Source organism: Cajanus cajan, chromosome 6 (genome assembly GCF_000230855.2).
Source record: "Cajanus cajan strain Asha chromosome 6, NIPB_CcT2T_4, whole genome shotgun sequence".
In the NCBI taxonomy this organism is placed as follows: Eukaryota; Viridiplantae; Streptophyta; class Magnoliopsida; order Fabales; family Fabaceae; genus Cajanus; species Cajanus cajan.
The window spans coordinates 395650-414766 of record NC_138522.1 but is presented as its reverse complement, the minus strand read 5'-3'; the positions used below and the strand labels follow the sequence as shown (position 1 = coordinate 414766).

Here is a 19117-nt window from a genome sequence, read left to right as displayed (position 1 = left end):
ACTTATACATTGCATAAATACATCAAGTTTTTCACTGACGTCATTCCTTTCCCTTTTCACATGCACATAGTTCACAAGAAAAAAAAAATTACACACCTTCACCCTTAATTATAGTCATGAGTAGCCCGTCTAAGTTACAATCCCCTTGGACAAGGTGACTTATAAACACTTCAATTTTTTTCACTCACTACACATCATTCATTTCCTTTTTCAAACTAAAAAAAAAAACTAGTGGCCCAATTATCGGGTCCAATAGTCCATCACATTGGGGGGTAGGGGCTCTTCACTCGTGACTCGTGAGAGAAAAGAAAATTGAACAAGTGTTAGGGCTTGCCGGCTTTCGATTTCTTCTGTCTCCGTCCTCCGCGCTCTTTTATTCGTTACCCACCATTCCAGATTAATAAAAAGGCAATATTTTTAAGTTGCTCGTCTGATTTAACATTTTGTTAAATATGCATTCTTTCTGATTTTGTTGCAGCCTTTTGTAATTTGGTTTAATATTATTATATATACTGCCAAAAGTTATTTCATGCCCTGTTCTTATTTTTCTCTAAACTGTTGCCACATTCAATTTGGTGATTTAACGTCATTTGTTTTTTTTGGTTGCTTCTGAGATCTTAATGGGAGGATTTTTGGAAGCTTTGAGCATTTATTTAGACATTAAATCTTTCAGGTTTTGAAGGGCTAGTTCTGCTGCTGTATTCGTCAACAGCTGGGTGCAATTCTCATCCAGCTTTAGTGCTGAAAGAGGTATGCTCTTCCTTTTGTTTTCTTCTCACAAGGACTTCGCCTCTGTTTCTGGCCACATGATTTGCCTTTTTTTCTTTCGGAATGCTGAAAGCTTGCTTGCTGTTCTAATATCTGTTTTAGAGTTTTCTAGTTCTTGTGCTTCTCATGCTTGTTGTGGTATTCATTAATTATACAGATTGCTTTTGCAGATTCATTCATGATTATTTTATAAACATGTGTTTAGAACATGTTGTGTATTGTGTTATGGTAATTAATGTCTACCGATATTTGATTCTATTATTATGGTAAATTCGTAATTACTATGGCCTTCCAACTGTGCTTGGTAGAATTTTAGTTTAGTTTGCAAGGTAATCTATACTTGATTTCAAATGTCTATATTGTGTTGTATGCTGTCTTGAAGATTGAAATCTTCAAATATAAAATATCTTTTGTTTTGACAAAGGTGGCAAGATAAAGGTGATTTTTTTCTTCTTCTTCAAATTTAGTGGACTGGTCCTAATAACCCACACGGTATATTTGGGCGTTTATCTTTATGGGAATATATGTAATTATTCACTAATAAATGTTTTTACTTTGAACTGCGTTAATATGATTGCAGTGCTTGGTCTCTACAAGTAAGAAGCATGCCTCATAGAACCCGACCCATGACAGCATTCTTGCTGTTCACTTCGGTAAATGCAGTTTTATGTGCAACCATTACTCCAGTCTATGATTTTGTTTGCTTTCTTCCGTATTGGGAAAGAAGGGTGAGATATTTGCTCATTTATTTTTCTCTTTAATTATTTGGTGTTTTCTTCCTTCGATTCCCATCATGTGGTTCCTTATGTCCATGAAAATCATGAGATTTCCCTTGTTCAGCTGGAATACTGTTGTTATTTCCCTAATCTTCCATAGAGCATATCTCAATTTCATAAATTCTTGAACTTGGTTATTGAATATGACGACTTCTTTTATTTATTTTTTTTAATGTTAAACTTTCAACAAAAGAAAACACAAACACCAATAATCACCTAAAATCCTCTTATGGTGCACGTGAACTATGAGGAAATTATCAGTTGTGGACTTTCAAATTGTCTGTCTTTGGTAATCATATAGTAAAATTCCTTGTTAATGTCTTTTGATCTTGAAGGCAAGCCTTAATGCAAACTCTAAGGTTGTTGCCTTGTAACCTGAACATCACAGGTTCAAATACCACCCCAGGTCCCATTAGGTGGGAGAGTTTCCTGTGTTGCCCCCTTTTTAATGGCTTTTGACCCTGAATTGACCTTAATTATATATTGGATGTTTGTTTGTGATCTGTTTAACTAGTAGCTGAACAGAAGTAGATCACTCAGATTTCTCCTTTTAATTGCCTGCTGTTTTGAAAATATGCATTAGGATCAACAAATGTTTCTTTTTTGGAATCATATCATGGTTCAAACGAAGTGTGAACAAATGCCATCTAATCGTATGTAGTGAATAGTGATAGGTATGGGCCTAGTACATGCAGAAGTCAATGTGATTAAACTGGCAGAGAAGAATATAACTGTCACCATAACGACTTACGAGTATAGTGGTATTGTTTTGGTTAACCTACCTGCCGTTGGCTCTTTTCTAGAAAAAAGTTCTCTTTCTTGAAAATCTTGCTCATAATTTGAAAGTATATTAAATTTATAGTTGTAATGTCCTTATTCCATGTAGCCTATGGCCTATGTATGATAAGCATTCAAGTATTGGCCTTTTGGAAATGGGAAAATTCCTAAGTAATATAGTGTGTGGAATTTTATATAGATTTGCTTGGTGTTGACTAGTTTTGCAATTTTATTTGTTAATTTAGGCTATTTGGCTAATTCTTCATCCAATCTAATGTTACAGAGGGAAAGGCGTCGCCAGCAACGTGAAGGTACTACAGCTAACAGTTCCGCATAGCCATTGCAAGATCTACATGGAAAACCTTTTTGTGCTAGGATTTTTATTGCCCCTTTTTTCCCACATGATGTAAAATAATCATAGAATATTTTGGGATGAAAATATGAAAACTTGAACCTGCATGGCCTCTTTCGCTAGACATTGTTATGGGTAACCAAATATTCAATCATGTCAAATTTAGGTAGATTTCTTTTTTATTTATTTACTTGTTTGGCAATTGATTTGCATGAGTTAGTGTTGTCAGTTGATTTAAAATTCCAAGTTGGTAAACTTGAGTTATCACCTATAAGTGTTTTTTCTTGCAAGTTTTATGTATATAAGTGCAATTGCTACATGGTGGGCAAGGAATCCACACGAAATTATGATAACTTAAATTCACTTGCATGCCTTCTTTCTGTTTATCAGACAGTTTGTCACGATTTTTAAACGCAACATACCAAAAAAAGAGTTAAAATGTTTTTCTTAGGAATGGAGTTTCTTAATTGCTTTTCAAAAAAGGTTGATTCTCAGCCATTTATGTGTTTTAGTGCCACATGCCCAATAAAAATGCAAAGAAATAGAGATGTTCATTTCTATGTGAAATGGAGAGGATCTGGGCCTTTCTACATGTAAATGGTTAATATATCTTACTCTCTAAAATCCTAAATTATCCACTACTAAGTATACATTTTACGGTTAGTGTAATGAATGACATGACATATATAGTACCTGATTGCACGTAACGTTATATATAAAAAATAATATTATATATAGAGAGAGAAGAGAGGAATTTACTTAATAAGTTTTGAAACACTTATTTTATTTAATAATTAATTTCAAGCGTGTAGCAGTAGGGGTTAATTCACGCTTAAGTAAGGTCAGGGGTTTGAATCCTGCCTTGTGTATGCAGCCGTGTTAAATCTTGGGATCAGCTATCCCATCTTTTGAGGTGCCTCCAACGTAGCGAGGAGATTAGTCACTGCTGTCGGCGGTGGATACTCCAGGAACGAACAAATTTTTTTATTTATTTAATAATTATATTTTACATCAATTTTTCATGATTTAAAGTTCTTAATCAAATTTTTTAAAGAATTAAAAACTATTCATGATCCCTACCTAATAACGGGCATTTGAGGATTTGAGCTTAAACAAAATGATTCTTTCCATAACGTAGTCGAGAGGAGGATGTAAGAGTGGATCATAAAGGGAAAGCTTTAAGAGGGAGGGGGGCTTCATACTCTCAACCAAAAGGTAAATATTAGAAATCAAGTTAAAAGTGTTTGATAAATTTTAATGAATATAAGATTTGAGATTAGAATTTGAAGAGGTAAAGTTTTGAGAAATTTTTTTGAACGAAATTTGATGTTTTAATTGGTGAATTGAGTAGAAAAAGTTTGAAATAATTTAATCAATTAACTTTATAAAAATTGAGTAAATAAAATTATTAATTCGAGGAAATTAATTTTAAAAAAAGTTTGCTTAATTTTAAAAATAAAAGAAATTAATTGGTGACTACATATCCTCTAAAGTAAAATGGTAAAGTAACAACATAATCAATTCATATAATAGTTATACTATAGAACTTACCACACATAATCTTTTCTTTATATAAATTTATATTCTTTCTATTTTATTTAGGTAAAACATAACTCTAATTAATATTTTACTTTAAAAAATCAACATTCATTGTTTGAAATTTTAAATTTCAGTATTTTTTTAATCAAAACATAAAAAAATATTTGTGATACAAAATTGTCTTTATTATAAATGTAAATATTCTCTTTTTATTTTTTAAAATTTGTTATATATATATATAGAGAGACGCATCATATTCAGATTTTTTTTTGGTACAGGATCATATTCAGATTTTAAATTCAAATATTTTTTTTTCTTATTTTTTTAATTGAGTGTTAATACCTAAATATATTTACTTTACAATGACTTTAATATTTTTTTTTGTTTTAATTAAAAAACAGAATATTAAAATTTATAATTTTAAATAAAGAGTGTTAATCTTCTGAAATAAAATATTACAAAGTTCCTTAATCAAAGATTGAAATACATTTCTCACCTTAAGCATGGAGTCGCAAAAATAAAGTATACTTTAATTTTACAGACATGAAGAAAATAATTATATCTCCTTATAAAAAATATTATAAAGATATATTTTATACAAATAAATGAAAATAATATAAATTTATATAAACGAGGATTAGGTGTGATAAGTTTTATAGTGTAGCTATGATATGGACCAATTATGTTGTTATTTTACCATTTTATTTTAAAGGATATCACTCTTAATTGGTTAGAAACAAATTTTGGTATTATTTTAACACTAAGAAAATAAGGCTCTAAAACATAAACTAAATAGGCCTATACTCTAGGCCTGCTTTCAAGACATGGGGGCTAAGGGCCTTCGCTTTACGTGGTATCGAAATCAACGAGAGGTTATGCTGGCAAAACAGTTAGACCGTGCGGTGTGTAATGTCGAGTGGCAAGCAATGTTTCCGGAAGCATATGTTGAGAATCTGTGCCGGGTCTATTCTGATCATTGTCCACTTCTACTACGACGGGACGGCTCAAGAGATAAGTCTCCAGATCGACCCTTTCGGTTCCAAGCTGCATGGGCCACCCACAAAGATTTTGAGCGAGTTGTTAGGGAGGCGTGGTGTCGTAGCACACCGACCCTTGCTAATGGGCTACACGCTGTTCGAGTAGATGCCATCAAGTTTAACAAAGAGGTGTTTGGGAATATCCTTACGAGGAAGAAGGCTCTCCAACGTCATCTTAAAGGGGTACAACTACAACTAGAGAGAGGGGATTCAGAGAGCCTGTCGCGCTTGGAGAAGGCTATACAAATAGAGTTGGATGAAACTTGTCTTCAAGAGGAATATCTATGGCTTCAGAAATCTAGAGAGAAGTGGGTGAAGTTTGGGGACCGTAACACGTCATTCTTCCATGCCCAAACACTCGCGAGAAGACGAAGGAACAAAATACAGGGGTTGTTTTTACCAGATGGAACATGGCATACAGACCCTGTGGTCATGAAAACTGAGGCAGTCAGGTTCTACAAGGAGCTTTTCTCGGCGGATGAAGATCAAGGGCCGCTAGACATGCATGCTGGGATTTCACCTGCCTTGGGAGTTGAGGCCCGATCTGCTTTAACTGCACCAGTCACGAAGGAGGAAGTTCGTCGGGCGGTGATGAGCATGAAATCTTTCAAGGCACCAGGGCCGGATGGGTTTCAACCGTTCTTTTTTAAGCAGTACTGGCCAATTGTGGGTGATGAATTATGGCGGACAGTGAGGGATGCCTTTCGGTTGGGGTACTCAGATTTATCACTCTTGGAGACACAAGTAGTGTTGATTCTGAAGGTGAACCACCCGGTTAGCCTTAAAGATTTTCGTCCTATTAGCTTATGCAACGTCGCCTGGAAAGTGATTTCTAAAGTGCTTGTAGCTCGTCTGCGACCGTTCTTGCAGGGCGTCATTGGTCCTTTCCAGGGTAGCTTTATCCCTGGGAGGGGAACTCGTGACCACAGTATTATTGCTCAGGAAGCCTTTCACTTCGTTCGGAAAGAAGGCTCAGGGGTGGGTTCCTTGGCCTTAAAAATCGACCTTGAAAAGGCATACGACAGGGTCAGGTGGGAGTTCTTGGAGTCTACGCTGGTGCAGTTTGGGTTTCCTACAATCATAATTCAACTTATCATGTGGGGGTTGAAGAATTCGTCAATCTCACTCCTTTGGAATGGAAGCACACTACCGTCCTTTGTCCCGTCTCGAGGACTTCGGCAGGGAGACCCACTATCTCCGTATTTGTTCATGTTTTGCATGGAGCACCTAGCCCTTAGGATATCTGAGTTGCTCCATGAGGGTCTTTGGAAACCGATTCAACTATCTCCTAGGGGGTTACCACTTTCACACCTCTTCTTTGCTGATGATATCTTACTGTTTTATCAAGCTTCAGAAGACCAAGCTCGTTTGGTGGCATCAATCTTGGAGGAGTTTTCGCATTTATCAGGCTTAAGAGTCAACTTGACTAAGTCCAAGTTTATGAGCTATAGGAAAGTTTCACAGAGGAGGATTGATACGTTGGAAGAACTGCTAGGGATTGGCTACACAGCTCAGATCGGGAAGTATTTGGGTGTTCCCATGACTCATGGTCAGCCGAGGTGTGCAGATTTCTATGATGTGATGGATAAGATTCAGAGTAGACTTGCGGCTTGGAAGGCCAAGCTTCTCAATAAGGCAGGTAAGCTGTGTCTGGTAAAGTCCACCATCTCCTCTATTCCTGTATATAGCATGCAATCATTGTGGCTTCCCCAAGCAGTGTATAATAGAATTGATCAGGCTTGCCGTCGTATGCTCTGGGCTAAGTCTGACAATACTCGGTTTTGGTCTCCAGTGAGTTGGGATGTTGTTACTCAACCTAAAGAGTTAGGTGGCCTTGGGGTTAGGGAGGCGCGCAGGGTGAATGTATCATTCCTTGGAAAGATAATTTGGGATCTGCTTTCGGCTCCACAGAAGCCTTGGGTTCAACTCCTCAGCAACCTCTACCTACATGGAGACTCTATCCTGTGTGCTCATAACAAGCGAGGTGTTTCTTCAATCTGGTCGAGTATTATTAAGGCCCTTCCCTCACTCCGTGAGGGATTCAAGCCTCATCTAGGATCGGGCGCCTCATCACTTTGGTACAAGGACTGGTCAAGTAATGGGCTTTGGTGCGGGAAAGTCCCTTTTGTTCATATTGCGGACACCAATAAAAAGGTTGCCGACTGCTGGGTTAGTGGAGAATGGAGCTTCAATGCCTTGTATACGGTTCTTCCGACCGAACTAATAAACTCGGTCCAACAGCTGAGTGTTGGCAATTCCCCTTTGGGGTTGGACCACTTTGCTTGGAGGGGTGATATCTCGGGTTGCTACACAGCGGCATCTGGGTATCGTTTTCTAACTCCGGGGTTGGCAGCAGAGGGGGATGCAATTTGGAAGAAGCTTTGGAGGATCATGATTCCTGAGAAGGTTAAGTTCTTTCTATGGCAATGCCTTCATTCAGCCCTCCCAACTAATCAGGTTCGGGCTGATAGGAGGTTGGCAGAGTCAGGTGCATGCTCGCGATGCTCTTGCCCTCATGAGACTATTTTACATGCTCTTCGGGATTGCCCATATTCGCAAGAGGTGCTGATGTCTAGCGGGTGCAGTGTGAGGTGGTCCTTTTCTGTAATGGATTGTTTTCAGTGGCTGAAGGGGATTATCTTGCACAAGGATGCTATTACGCTATCCATCACCTTGTGGTGGGTCTGGCGTCTTAGGAATAACATGGTTTTTAACAACGAACTCTGGCAAATCTCGGTGGTCCGTCGGAAGATGATACTATCGACGGTGGAGAATAATGTGTATAACGCTAAGAGGCGCTTATGGGAGGAGCAAGCCCTTTGGAGGCCTCCGGAGCACCCGTGGATCAAGCTAAACACGGACGGAAGTTGGTTGAGGGAGACTTCGGCTATGGGGATGGGTGGAGTAATTCGTGATTGGGCAGGTATGTGGCGGGGTGGCTTTTCGCGTGGAGCCTTACATGGTGATGCGTTACGTGCTGAGTTGTTGGCCTTGGAGGAGGGTCTATTGTTTTGTTGGGAGGGTGGGTTTAGGAAGGTGACTTGTGAATGTGATTGCCTGGGAGCTGTTACGGTGTTTCACGATCGGCCAACGGACAGAGATTACCTGCACAAGCACTATGATGTTATTCATCGTGTTCAACAAATGCTTGCTCGGGATTGGATAGTTTACGTAAGTCATATTCCTCGGGATATAAATTCAGTAGCTCATACGCTTGCTAATTGGGGTGTAAGGAACCTAGGTTACAATGTATTTTGGAGGAGTCCTCCAGATTTTATTTTGCTTCAGTTAGGGAAAGACTCTATGTCTTAGTTTGTCTACTTTGTTTTAGCTTTCATATTTTACCAAAAAAAAAAAATAAAGAGAGAGAGACGCATCATATTCAGATTTTTTTTTGGTACAGGATCATATTCAGATTTTAAATTCAAATAGTTTTTTTTTCTTATTTTTTTAATTGAGTGTTAATACCTAAATATATTTACTTTACAATGACTTTAATATTTTTTTTTGTTTTAATTAAAAAACAGAATACTAAAATTTATAATTTTAAATAAAGAGTGTTAATCTTCTGAAATAAAATATTATAAAGTTCCTTAATCAAAGATTGAAATACATTTCTCACCTTAAGCTTGGAGTCGCAAAAATAAAGTATACTTTAATTTTACAGACATGAAGAAAATAATTATATCTCCTTATAAAAAAATATTATAAAGATATATTTTATACAAATAAATGAAAATAATATAAATTTATATAAACGAGGATTAGGTGTGATAAGTTTTATAGTGTAGCTATGATATGGACCAATTATGTTGTTATTTTACCATTTTATTTTAAAGGATATCACTCTTAATTGGTTAGAAACAAATTTTGGTATTATTTTAACACTAAGAAAATAAGGCTCTAAAACATAAACTAAATAGGCCTATACTCTAGGCCTGCTTTCAAGACTTGTTTGTTTCCATGTAACACAAATACCCTTTTTTATATAGTAAGAGGCACAACGGCTTGTCCCTTTGGTCTAAACTTTGGTAGAATTAGTTTTAAATTATTAAATGCGATTATAATGTTTGTCTAAATTGTTTTGAGCCACATACTTGAATGTGTATATTCTATGAAATTTGTGAGAATTGATACAAGGGCGAAATAACTTATGCTACTAAATGTCAGTTATTACATGGACCTCCTTGATACTAGCGGTAGTTACACCTAAACTCTTTAAAAATCACAAATACCTTTTTATATATAATTTTTTATTTTAATTTGTATGTATAAAAATAAGGAAATTATAAGTTCTTTTTAAAAAAAAAAAAAATAGAGTATTAATAAAAAAATAAAAAATAAGTATATATATATATATTTAAATGAAATAACATGTAAAATATTTTTTATTCACCAGAATAACAATAACAACATTAAAATTTATATGTAAAGATTATGTAGATTTTATCCCAAGTCTCTATCATAGCGAGCTTAATAAGGTGTGGATATAGTAATAGATAGATACCATTAATTTCCCAAATATAAAGTGAAGCAAAGAGTAAGAGAGGAAGACAAATGTGAAAAGGATTTTCTTACAGAAAAAGGGGCTGCCCGCCTCGTAAAGGACACGCGTAAGGCGTTCAAAGTTCAAACACATTTTGATTTTGTCATTATCACTTTCTTCTTTCAAACCTAAAAAACTTCTTCATAATCACTTTTAAAACAACAAAATGGAAAGTATAAATTGATTTTTTTCTTTCTTTCAATAAGTTAATAATTATTAACCAACGTGTTAGACATTTGTACTCTTAAGAAAAATTAAAGTCAATATAAAATTGTGATAAAAAATATTACTTTATTCTACAAGAAATGAAACGACTCATATGTATGTATAAATTAAATTTTTTTTTTATAAAATGAAAATATGAAGGTTTTACAAATTTAATTATATTAAATATTAATTTTAATTTATATATATGTATTTCTTATTTATCATCTAATTTGAAAAGTTTATCTGAATAAGTTCATAAAAAGGAGGAAAGAAATATAAAAAATTGTTTGTAATTATGTGATGGAGGTTTGTGTAGGTTTGCTTGCCGACCTAGTGAAGTTTGATGATTCATTTATATTACGCGTTGTGCCGTCCCTTGTTATTTTCGTTGCCTTCCAAGTTCTCTTAATTCTTAAACCTTGATATCTTCGCTTCACATGTTACATATATTTATGTAAAGTAAACTATAATCTTCATCGTCCTACTTATTTGGCTTAAGAATTATTTCTTTCACTTGAAGATGAGCTCCGCTCAGCCTGCAGGTAACGTCCCTGCATGCTGCATGTGTCCATGCTTTATACTCTAACTCATGTCATCTTTTATAACACCTACCTCTTCTCACCTTATTCGTAATTTCCTCCATGCTTTTAAACTCTAATCGAAATTCCACGATTGTGATTTTTGAAATTTACCATGTACAAATTTCAAAAATCATACTACTACAACAGTTATGTATATGGTTGTGATTGATCTGGTAATTAATTTGTGCAAAGTTGATCTGGGTCTTTAGTTAGCAAAGCCAAATGGTTATTTTGCTAGCGATCGATTTGAGTTTCTTAAAAAGTAAGCAACCTCATGGCTTGGAGATATTTTTCTTATTGTTTCCTTCATGTGCTTATATTGCATGAGGCTTTGATTCCTTTATGAATTTGAAATATTTTATTTCTATTTATATGTTGTACAAATAGGATGCTTCAATTTTATTTTTGTTTCAATATGTAGTGTATCCTCCACCTTCTTCTGCACCTTCTCCCCCACCTATTGGTTATCCCACCAAAGAGACTCCACAATACCCTCAAAATCCAGTGATGGAAACCAAATCCAAGGGTGATGGCTTCTGGAAAGGATGGTAATTATTCACTCCTCTTTCTCTATCACATGCAATATACTTACTACCTTCATTTTTATGTATAATTAATATTTAAATATTTAATTTATCAAGATTAAAAAATAATTAATCTAATTGATAATATATATATATATATATATATATATATATTAAAATAACTCTTATATTATTTTTCTCTCTTAATTAATAATCACTTCTTTAAACAAATTAAAGTGTATGTTATATAATACTTATATGTTATAATTAATATCGTTTAATCTCTTAATCAATTAGAAGACATACTTTTTAAAAATTTAATAATTTATGTATTTCTTTAAATTAAGAAACGTATTTTAATTAAGAGTAATTTAATTTAAAAATAATTAATATGTCATACACTATTCAATCTTATATAAAAGAACAAATAATTGTTCTAAGTTAATTGAGTCTTATAATTAAGAATAAAGACAGAATTAAAAATTATTCATATATATATATATATATATATATATACTATTATTATTTTTTATATATTAAATTAACCAATTCAAAATTCTCATACTAAGTTAGTTAATCGACTTAAATTAACTATCTGAAAAGTCATACTTAACATTTGAAGGTATAAAGTTTTTTAAACACCAATTAAACTCATATTAATCTGTCTCTAACTACAATATAATAATTTATGATCTGCCATTCTTTTGATGCAGTTGTGCTGCATTGTGTTGCTGTTGTGTCTTGGATGCATGTTTCTAGAGGCTCAGAGACTTGAGTATACAGACTGTTTTCCACTCCATTTTGTTTTATTGTTTTAACCTTGAATAAATTATGGATCCTTTGAATGTAATACTTTATTATTACGAATTTTTCAGTTGGGACATTTCCAAATGTTTTCACTCTTATACATTGTATTTATTTAGGTGAATGTAATTATATTTCTTCCGTGTACTATGGTATAAGTTTTTACATTATTGTTTTTGCAGAAGAATATTGTCTGGACAAAATTGATTATTGTGCTGTGAATTATATGTAGGAATGAAGATTAGTACTTAATCCTCCATAATAAAAAAAAGTAATAATAACAAAATAAATTTCGAGGTAGCACGATATATGACCTTTGGAGCTTTGATTAAGTGGCATGAAACTGTGAAAGTCATCATTCATGGGATAGGTAAGACGTGCATAGAAAATGGATGAAAACAGAGTCGTGATTGTGAATTTGGGATAAAATTTAGATACAATTATTTAAATATGATTAATACTCTTTTTCAATCGATCAGAATTGAAGTTTTATTTTAATAATATATATAAATATATATTTATAAGATATACATTAAATATAAATACATAATATCGAGATAAAACTCTAAATTTAATTAAAATAGTACTAATTATATTTAAAGAATTGTGACTAAATTTTCTCCTTTATACTAAACTTTTTGTACCAAATAGCTTTACTCTAACTAATTTCCTCAATCTATGATTGTTAACTTGATGACAATAAAAATATTATTAGCTACAAATTTGGTAAATTAGGTATTTTTCAGAATACAAAATTTTTAACTTCTCTTGTAAAAAAATTTATTTTTTCAAACTGGAAAAATAAAAGAAATTATTCAAAAGATAAAGAGATAACATGTGTTGAATTTGATGAAAGAAAAGATGACAAAGAAGTCGAAAGAATGATATAAATATAGCATAATTAAAAATAAGACTTTTTCAAGAGGCCATTCAACTAATAATTGTGTACGTATAAAGAATTTGATTCAAGAGGCCATTGAAGAAGGATGTTTAATGTTTGATGATAAGACCGAGATTTCGATGAAGTTTGATTCGAACCGAATGAGATAATGTTGTGTCCTAGTGTTGCTTTGATAAATTATTTGTGAAAACAATTTGAAAAGACATCCATGAAAATGCCTTATGTTATGTTACGAACCTAATACGCTCACTAAATAATTGATGGCAATATGAGGCCCAATATAAACAACTTATAATTATAAAAGATAAAAAATGAAAAGAAATATAAATGAAAAGAAATGAAACGAAAAACAAAATAATTGGCATAGCCACCTCCTCCATTGCAAAGAGGGAAAGGAATAACATTTAATCTAACCAAACAACAATTGCATCGTTCGTTGAATTGAAAAAGTCAGCACCGTGTTTTCTAATCCCACGTGAAAATTTTCAAATATATCGCTCCACAACTTATTTTCTATCTATAGTCAAAGACACACACAACTATACTATTTTGGTTTTCCTACATCTCACATGCCACTAATATTTTTTTTCCGACAATTTTATTTAACTTGGATAAATTATTACTGGTAATATTTATGAATTTATACATAAAGTTTCAACTCAAGACTACAGTTTAAACTGAAATAATTTATCCAAATTGATTCACACGTTTAATGATAAATCTGATAGATAATACAATCTCACGAAAATCAAAGGTTAGAAAAAATGATAAATGTTAATAAGGTCTTTAGAGAGAGAAGTATGCGTCAATCCTTACTCGAAATTATGTTTTTTTTTTTTTTCAACTTTCTTCGTTTAGGATCAGCATAAAATAAATATTTATTTTTTATAATTAAATTTGTAATAAATAAATATTTTATTATATAAATTATACAGTAATTGAAATTCATAATAAGTAAGATCTTTAAACATATAAATTATATTTTAAATTTACAATAATAATTTAAATTTTAATATAATGTTATTTTCAACTATTGAAATTCAATTTAAAGATAAAACTAAAAGGAGATATATCGAAATGAATTAAAAAATAAAATCAAAATACTGAAAAAGATGGAAAAAAATAGTTTGTGACAACTGGGAAATAATATCTTTGACCAGGGTGTGTGACTAGTGTGATATGAGCAGTTAAAAGAGAGAGAAAAAAGAGAATATTTGAAATAAGTATTTTAGCTTTTAAAAAATATATATTATTAAAACTAATATTTTAGTGTGTTCAATGCACAGATAAAATATTTATTATACATAATTAAAATTTATAATAAATTATATATAAATAAATATTTATTTTAATATATAAATTATATGTAAATTGAAATAAATAAATATTTTTAAAAATATAAATTATATTTTAGATTATGATAAATAATTTATATTTTAGTATAATATTATTTTTACTTATCAATAATTTATTCTAAAATATTAAAAATTAATTTATAAATATTTATGATAAATAAAAATTAAATTAGATAAGAAGTTAAAAAAAAAATCTGAATCTCCTCGTTGAAAAGATCTCATAAAAATTCATGTTTAATATATAGAGGTTAATAATTTATTTATATTTTAGTATAATTTTTATTTTTATTCATTAATAATTTGTTTTAAATATTAAATTTTAATTTATAAATAATTATGATAAATAAAAATTAAATTAGATAAGAAATTAAAAAAATTTCTGAAAATCTTTTTAATGAAGAAAAATTCCTAAAAATATTAAAATAATTGAAAAGTTATTGATATAATGAAAGCAAATTTATTTCAAATTTTTTTGATCATTGCAAATATGTTTCGTAGGACCTAGATAAAATTTAATAATGGTTTCATATTTTTAATGTCATAGTGTTATGTACTTTATATTTTAATTTTTAAATTATAAATATTTTATTTTAATTTCTATACAAGTATACATATTATTTTTTACTTATTTTTAGTTCTTATAACAATAGATAAGAGTCGAAATAAAATCACAACATTTTAATCTAAATTTGACAACTTGACATTTGTTTATTAATTTAATTATAATTTGAATTTTAAATCTCTTTTTTTGAATAATTATATATATAAAAAACAAATAATCTAATATCAAAAATTTCATAATATAATAATAAAACTCTTTTTGTTAACACTTTATATAAGGGTTCATATATAATACTTTTTCTATAATTTTATTAAATGAAGGGAAGCATAAAAAATAATGTTTGAACCAAAGCAAGACACAACCACCTAATTTAATAAAATCTTGACAAGAAAATATAATGAAATAGAATTTTAACAAATGCAAATAATTACTAATACTAAAACTCTACTTTAATATGACATTATTAGAGCAAAACCCCTCTTTAGACTTCTTCTTCATCAAACACATCCTCTTGTACCTGTTTTGATCCTAAAAATGGCGTCCAATCCAAACATAAACACACAAGCATAGGGAGCGAGTGAGAATACATCTTATCTCATTCATAATCATCAAGTGACATAGTATAAGTCAATCACAATTTAAGACTCGTATAATGCATGCTCCCAACTCTATATGCATGTGGTATCAATCTTTTTATCATCATTGAGAATACAAAATAGTTTAGGATTCATGGAATATGATCGCCTTGTAAGGATCCCATCAATAGTGATTCTTCTAAACACCTCAATTGGGGGATGTTTATTAGCGTCTTGTCACATATAAAGCATATAATAGAGACATGATTGGGTCAATCCCACTAACCAACATACAACTTATGTCCAGAGCGAGATTATTCACTCTCCTTGACCTTTATGAACACTAGAAGGCAGACATGGATTTCCAAGATGATTTCCCTTGACTCTGATTCTTCCAAGTCTAAAGTGTGCAAGCATAGAAGAGAATTAAGCAAGAACTAATCTAAAAACCTTCTTTTAAAAATAAAAAAAAAAACTCCTCTTTAACCTATCAGTTAAAATAATTAACTACAATTACCAAAAACCTTTCCCTCAATTAATAAAAATAATAATAACATAAACATTTAATTATAAATCTTATTATATATATATACATATTTATATAAAATAATTACAATATTGTCATTAAAACCAACTCATTTAATTATAACAAAAATACAATAATTAATAATTATGTAAATATTTGTAATAAGAAAAATAGGGTGTTACATGTTTGAGTTGGCATGAATGATGTTGTGTGTTGTGCTTAAATATTATACATATGTCTCACTCCTCTTGTATTTTTATTGTTATTTTTTTTGTTTGGGCTAAACATCATATATAAGCTGATTAAGCAAATGAGGTTGAACTTAAGGAAGACAAAACTTGAGGTTTTGACTTTACTTTTATGGCTCTCGCTTTGATATTGTGACAAGTCTAGAGAATAATTATTACTTTATTTATGTTTTTATGTCTCGTTTTCTATGAGAATTTGTAAAGGCTTACTTTGTGTCTCTAATTGCAAATTTATTTTTATTTTATTCTTTCATTAATAATTAAAAGAATTCTTATGAAGTTGATTAGATATGTAAACCCTTTTATCGTGAGACTAAAGAAATTAATTCTATTTTAATGTTTTTTAATGAGACTTATTTTTATAATAAATTCATAATAAACATTTTGGAGTAGAAGAGTGTCACAGTAAATATATAATATAAATTTGTTTATGCTACTTGGAGTAATATATAAGCTTATAATTTATAATTTTATAATTTTTATTTTCATCCTATTCATTTTAATAAAATTTATTGTTTTATCCTTAATATTATACCATTAAAAATATTTTTTATATAAAACATTTAATCTTAAATGTAAGAATTTCAAATTGACTCAAAAACTAAAACTATAATCACATAAAAAATTGATTTGTCCAAAAATAAATTTTAGGTAAAAAAATTTATAAAATTTCCTTTTATATCATTTATATCAATCATTTACTAAAATGTTTTTTTTTATCATTGTAGAATTGAATTTATTAAATATATAATTTAACACAGTAGCTTAAAAATTTTAATTTATCAACAACTTTAGCTCCCTTATGAACTATTTTTCCAAATTTAATCAATAACCAATTACATACACAGATTAAATATGATTTTAGTCTTAAAAATTTTGTCAATTTTTATTTAAGTCTATGAACCTTACTAATTTTAATTTTTGAACTTTTGTTGATTTCCACAACTTTTTTTGTCAGTTAATATTTTGGTCCTCGACCTCAAATATTTTTGTTCATAAAAGAAACTTTCAAAGGTCTAAACCAAATAAAATTTATTTAAAAACTGAAACCAAAACCGACAAAAGTTCATGAAATAATTAAGAATGTATTTAATTCGATACCGGTGCTACAGTCATTGACATTTATACCATGCACCAACATTTCTAACTGTTGGATTTAAATTAGTCCTATGATAAGATGATACGTGAATCGACTTGGTACCACTCGATCTAAAGCTGTTTCGTTTTTCAACTTCTTCCTCGGTTCCATCTTAATCCAAATACCATTACGAGTCTTATGACAATGTTTTATTATCTATTTGGCTAATATGGCACACTAAGTTAGAAGAATTAAATAGTACGTAGGTGCACACATCTTTGCTTAGATTTATTTTTTATGCTAAAAGTTTCATATATTAGTCGATGGAGAGATTGTGGTCCAACTCTTTGGTCAATTTAGTGCTAGACGCTTCCCTTTTAGTTTATGCAATTCTTAGTTTTAAGGCAACGCCAGCGCATCAAATTGCAGTGCCTGATGTAGCACTTTAGCCTAACTCATTTTCTCACCTTTATAATATTTATTACATATTCTGCTTGCTCCCCTCTGCCTAATCTACGAAAATACACATCACTACTTACCAACCCTATGATTTGAGTTCAGATAGATCTCCAAGAAGTTGAAAGCACATCAAAATGTATGCTTATAAAAAAATAAATAAATCAAAATATACTACTCATAAAATGAACCGTAAAATCAAATGTCCCTTTCATTTGGTTGAGATCTTCAAGATGATTAAATACTTTTTATTTTTTTTTTAATTTTGTCCATTTTAATTTTCTCTCTTATAAAAAATAATACAATTAAGAAATAACATTAACTTCTCGTATACTTAACTGTACCGCCGTGGTAGGTTGGTAAAATGCCAATCCAACATGCTCTTCGTACCTTAGTGCTCGAGCATGGAGGGTTATGTACCGTGGTGGTCTCCCATGAACCGACCTAAAACATGTCGACTAAATGTCAATTCGATATACTTGTTCAAGTGTTCAAGTCCAAAGGGTTTGGTACCAAGGTAGTCTCCCGTTAACCGACCCAAGGCTCATCGACAAAATGTCGAGCCCACCGGCAAGATATCTCTTGGGTAAGATACAAGTGTTGTATATCGAAAAGACTTGAATTATACGTATGGGAACTCAAATATGGGAGGATTCACTCGCTCGCTCAGACAATCAATAACATCCTGCGATCTGCGGGATGAACAATATAATAGTCATAAACACCGAGATTTACGAGACTATAATGAGACGTGATTTAGGAGACCACAGAGAGGAGCGTGAGATTGGAGTCTAGGGCGTCACGCCACTATAGATAGGGCGATTAGGTCCAGGAAGAGGCGGTTATTCTCGTTGAATGTTAGGTCAGGGCTCCTGCTAGGTTCTTTTAGCACTATATCATTAAGGATTATTTGACGGCAGTCTCCATTATTGAAACCAGTGTTTTAAAACCTGGACCGACCCGGCCGGTCGGACCGGTTGAACCGGGAACCGGTGGTCCAGCCGGTTCGAATCTGAAGTTGGATCGGTTATGCAGTCGACCCGTTTCAAACCGGATTGAACCGGTCAATTTTCCGGTTCAACCGGTGAACCGGTGGGTCAAACCGGTTCAACCACTTTTTTTTCTTATTTTTTTTTAAATTTTTTTAAGGGACCATAAATCACAAAAATAATAATGAAAATTGAAACTCTTAATGAAAAAGCAAGGAGTCTTATTAAATATAACAATGACTACTTATTCTAATATATTTGTTTGCAATATATACAACTTAAATAACTTTTATAGTATATTATTAATTTTAAATTATATATTTAATAATGTAATATCTATATAAATATTACATATATTATTTTGTGATATTAATTGCAAGCATATTATATATGTACATATTATTTATATTTTTAATTTGTATTAATATACCGTTTAATATGTAATTTTTTTATGTATTTTTTTACAAAATAAAAATAAAAATAATTTTAAATAAGATAGAAAAATTGAAATTTAAA

General features: G+C 31.2%; 2 protein-coding genes across 2 annotated transcripts; both read left to right on the top strand.

Moving 5' to 3' along the window:
* The first annotated feature begins 1361 nt into the window (after window positions 1–1361).
* On the top strand, window positions 1362–2859 carry LOC109797131 (uncharacterized). Its single transcript, XM_020357054.3, has 2 exons — window positions 1362–1496; window positions 2605–2859. The coding sequence occupies exons 1-2, from the start codon at window positions 1374–1376 to the stop codon at window positions 2656–2658; spliced, it is 177 nt and encodes a 58-aa protein (XP_020212643.1). The 5' UTR covers window positions 1362–1373; the 3' UTR covers window positions 2659–2859.
* A 2177-nt stretch (window positions 2860–5036) lies between these two features.
* Window positions 5037–8561, top strand: LOC145959040 (uncharacterized). The gene has a single exon (XM_083076970.1). It carries the CDS (start codon window positions 5037–5039, stop codon window positions 8559–8561), a length of 3525 nt encoding a protein of 1174 aa, XP_082933096.1.
* The last annotated feature ends 10556 nt before the right edge of the window (window positions 8562–19117 follow it).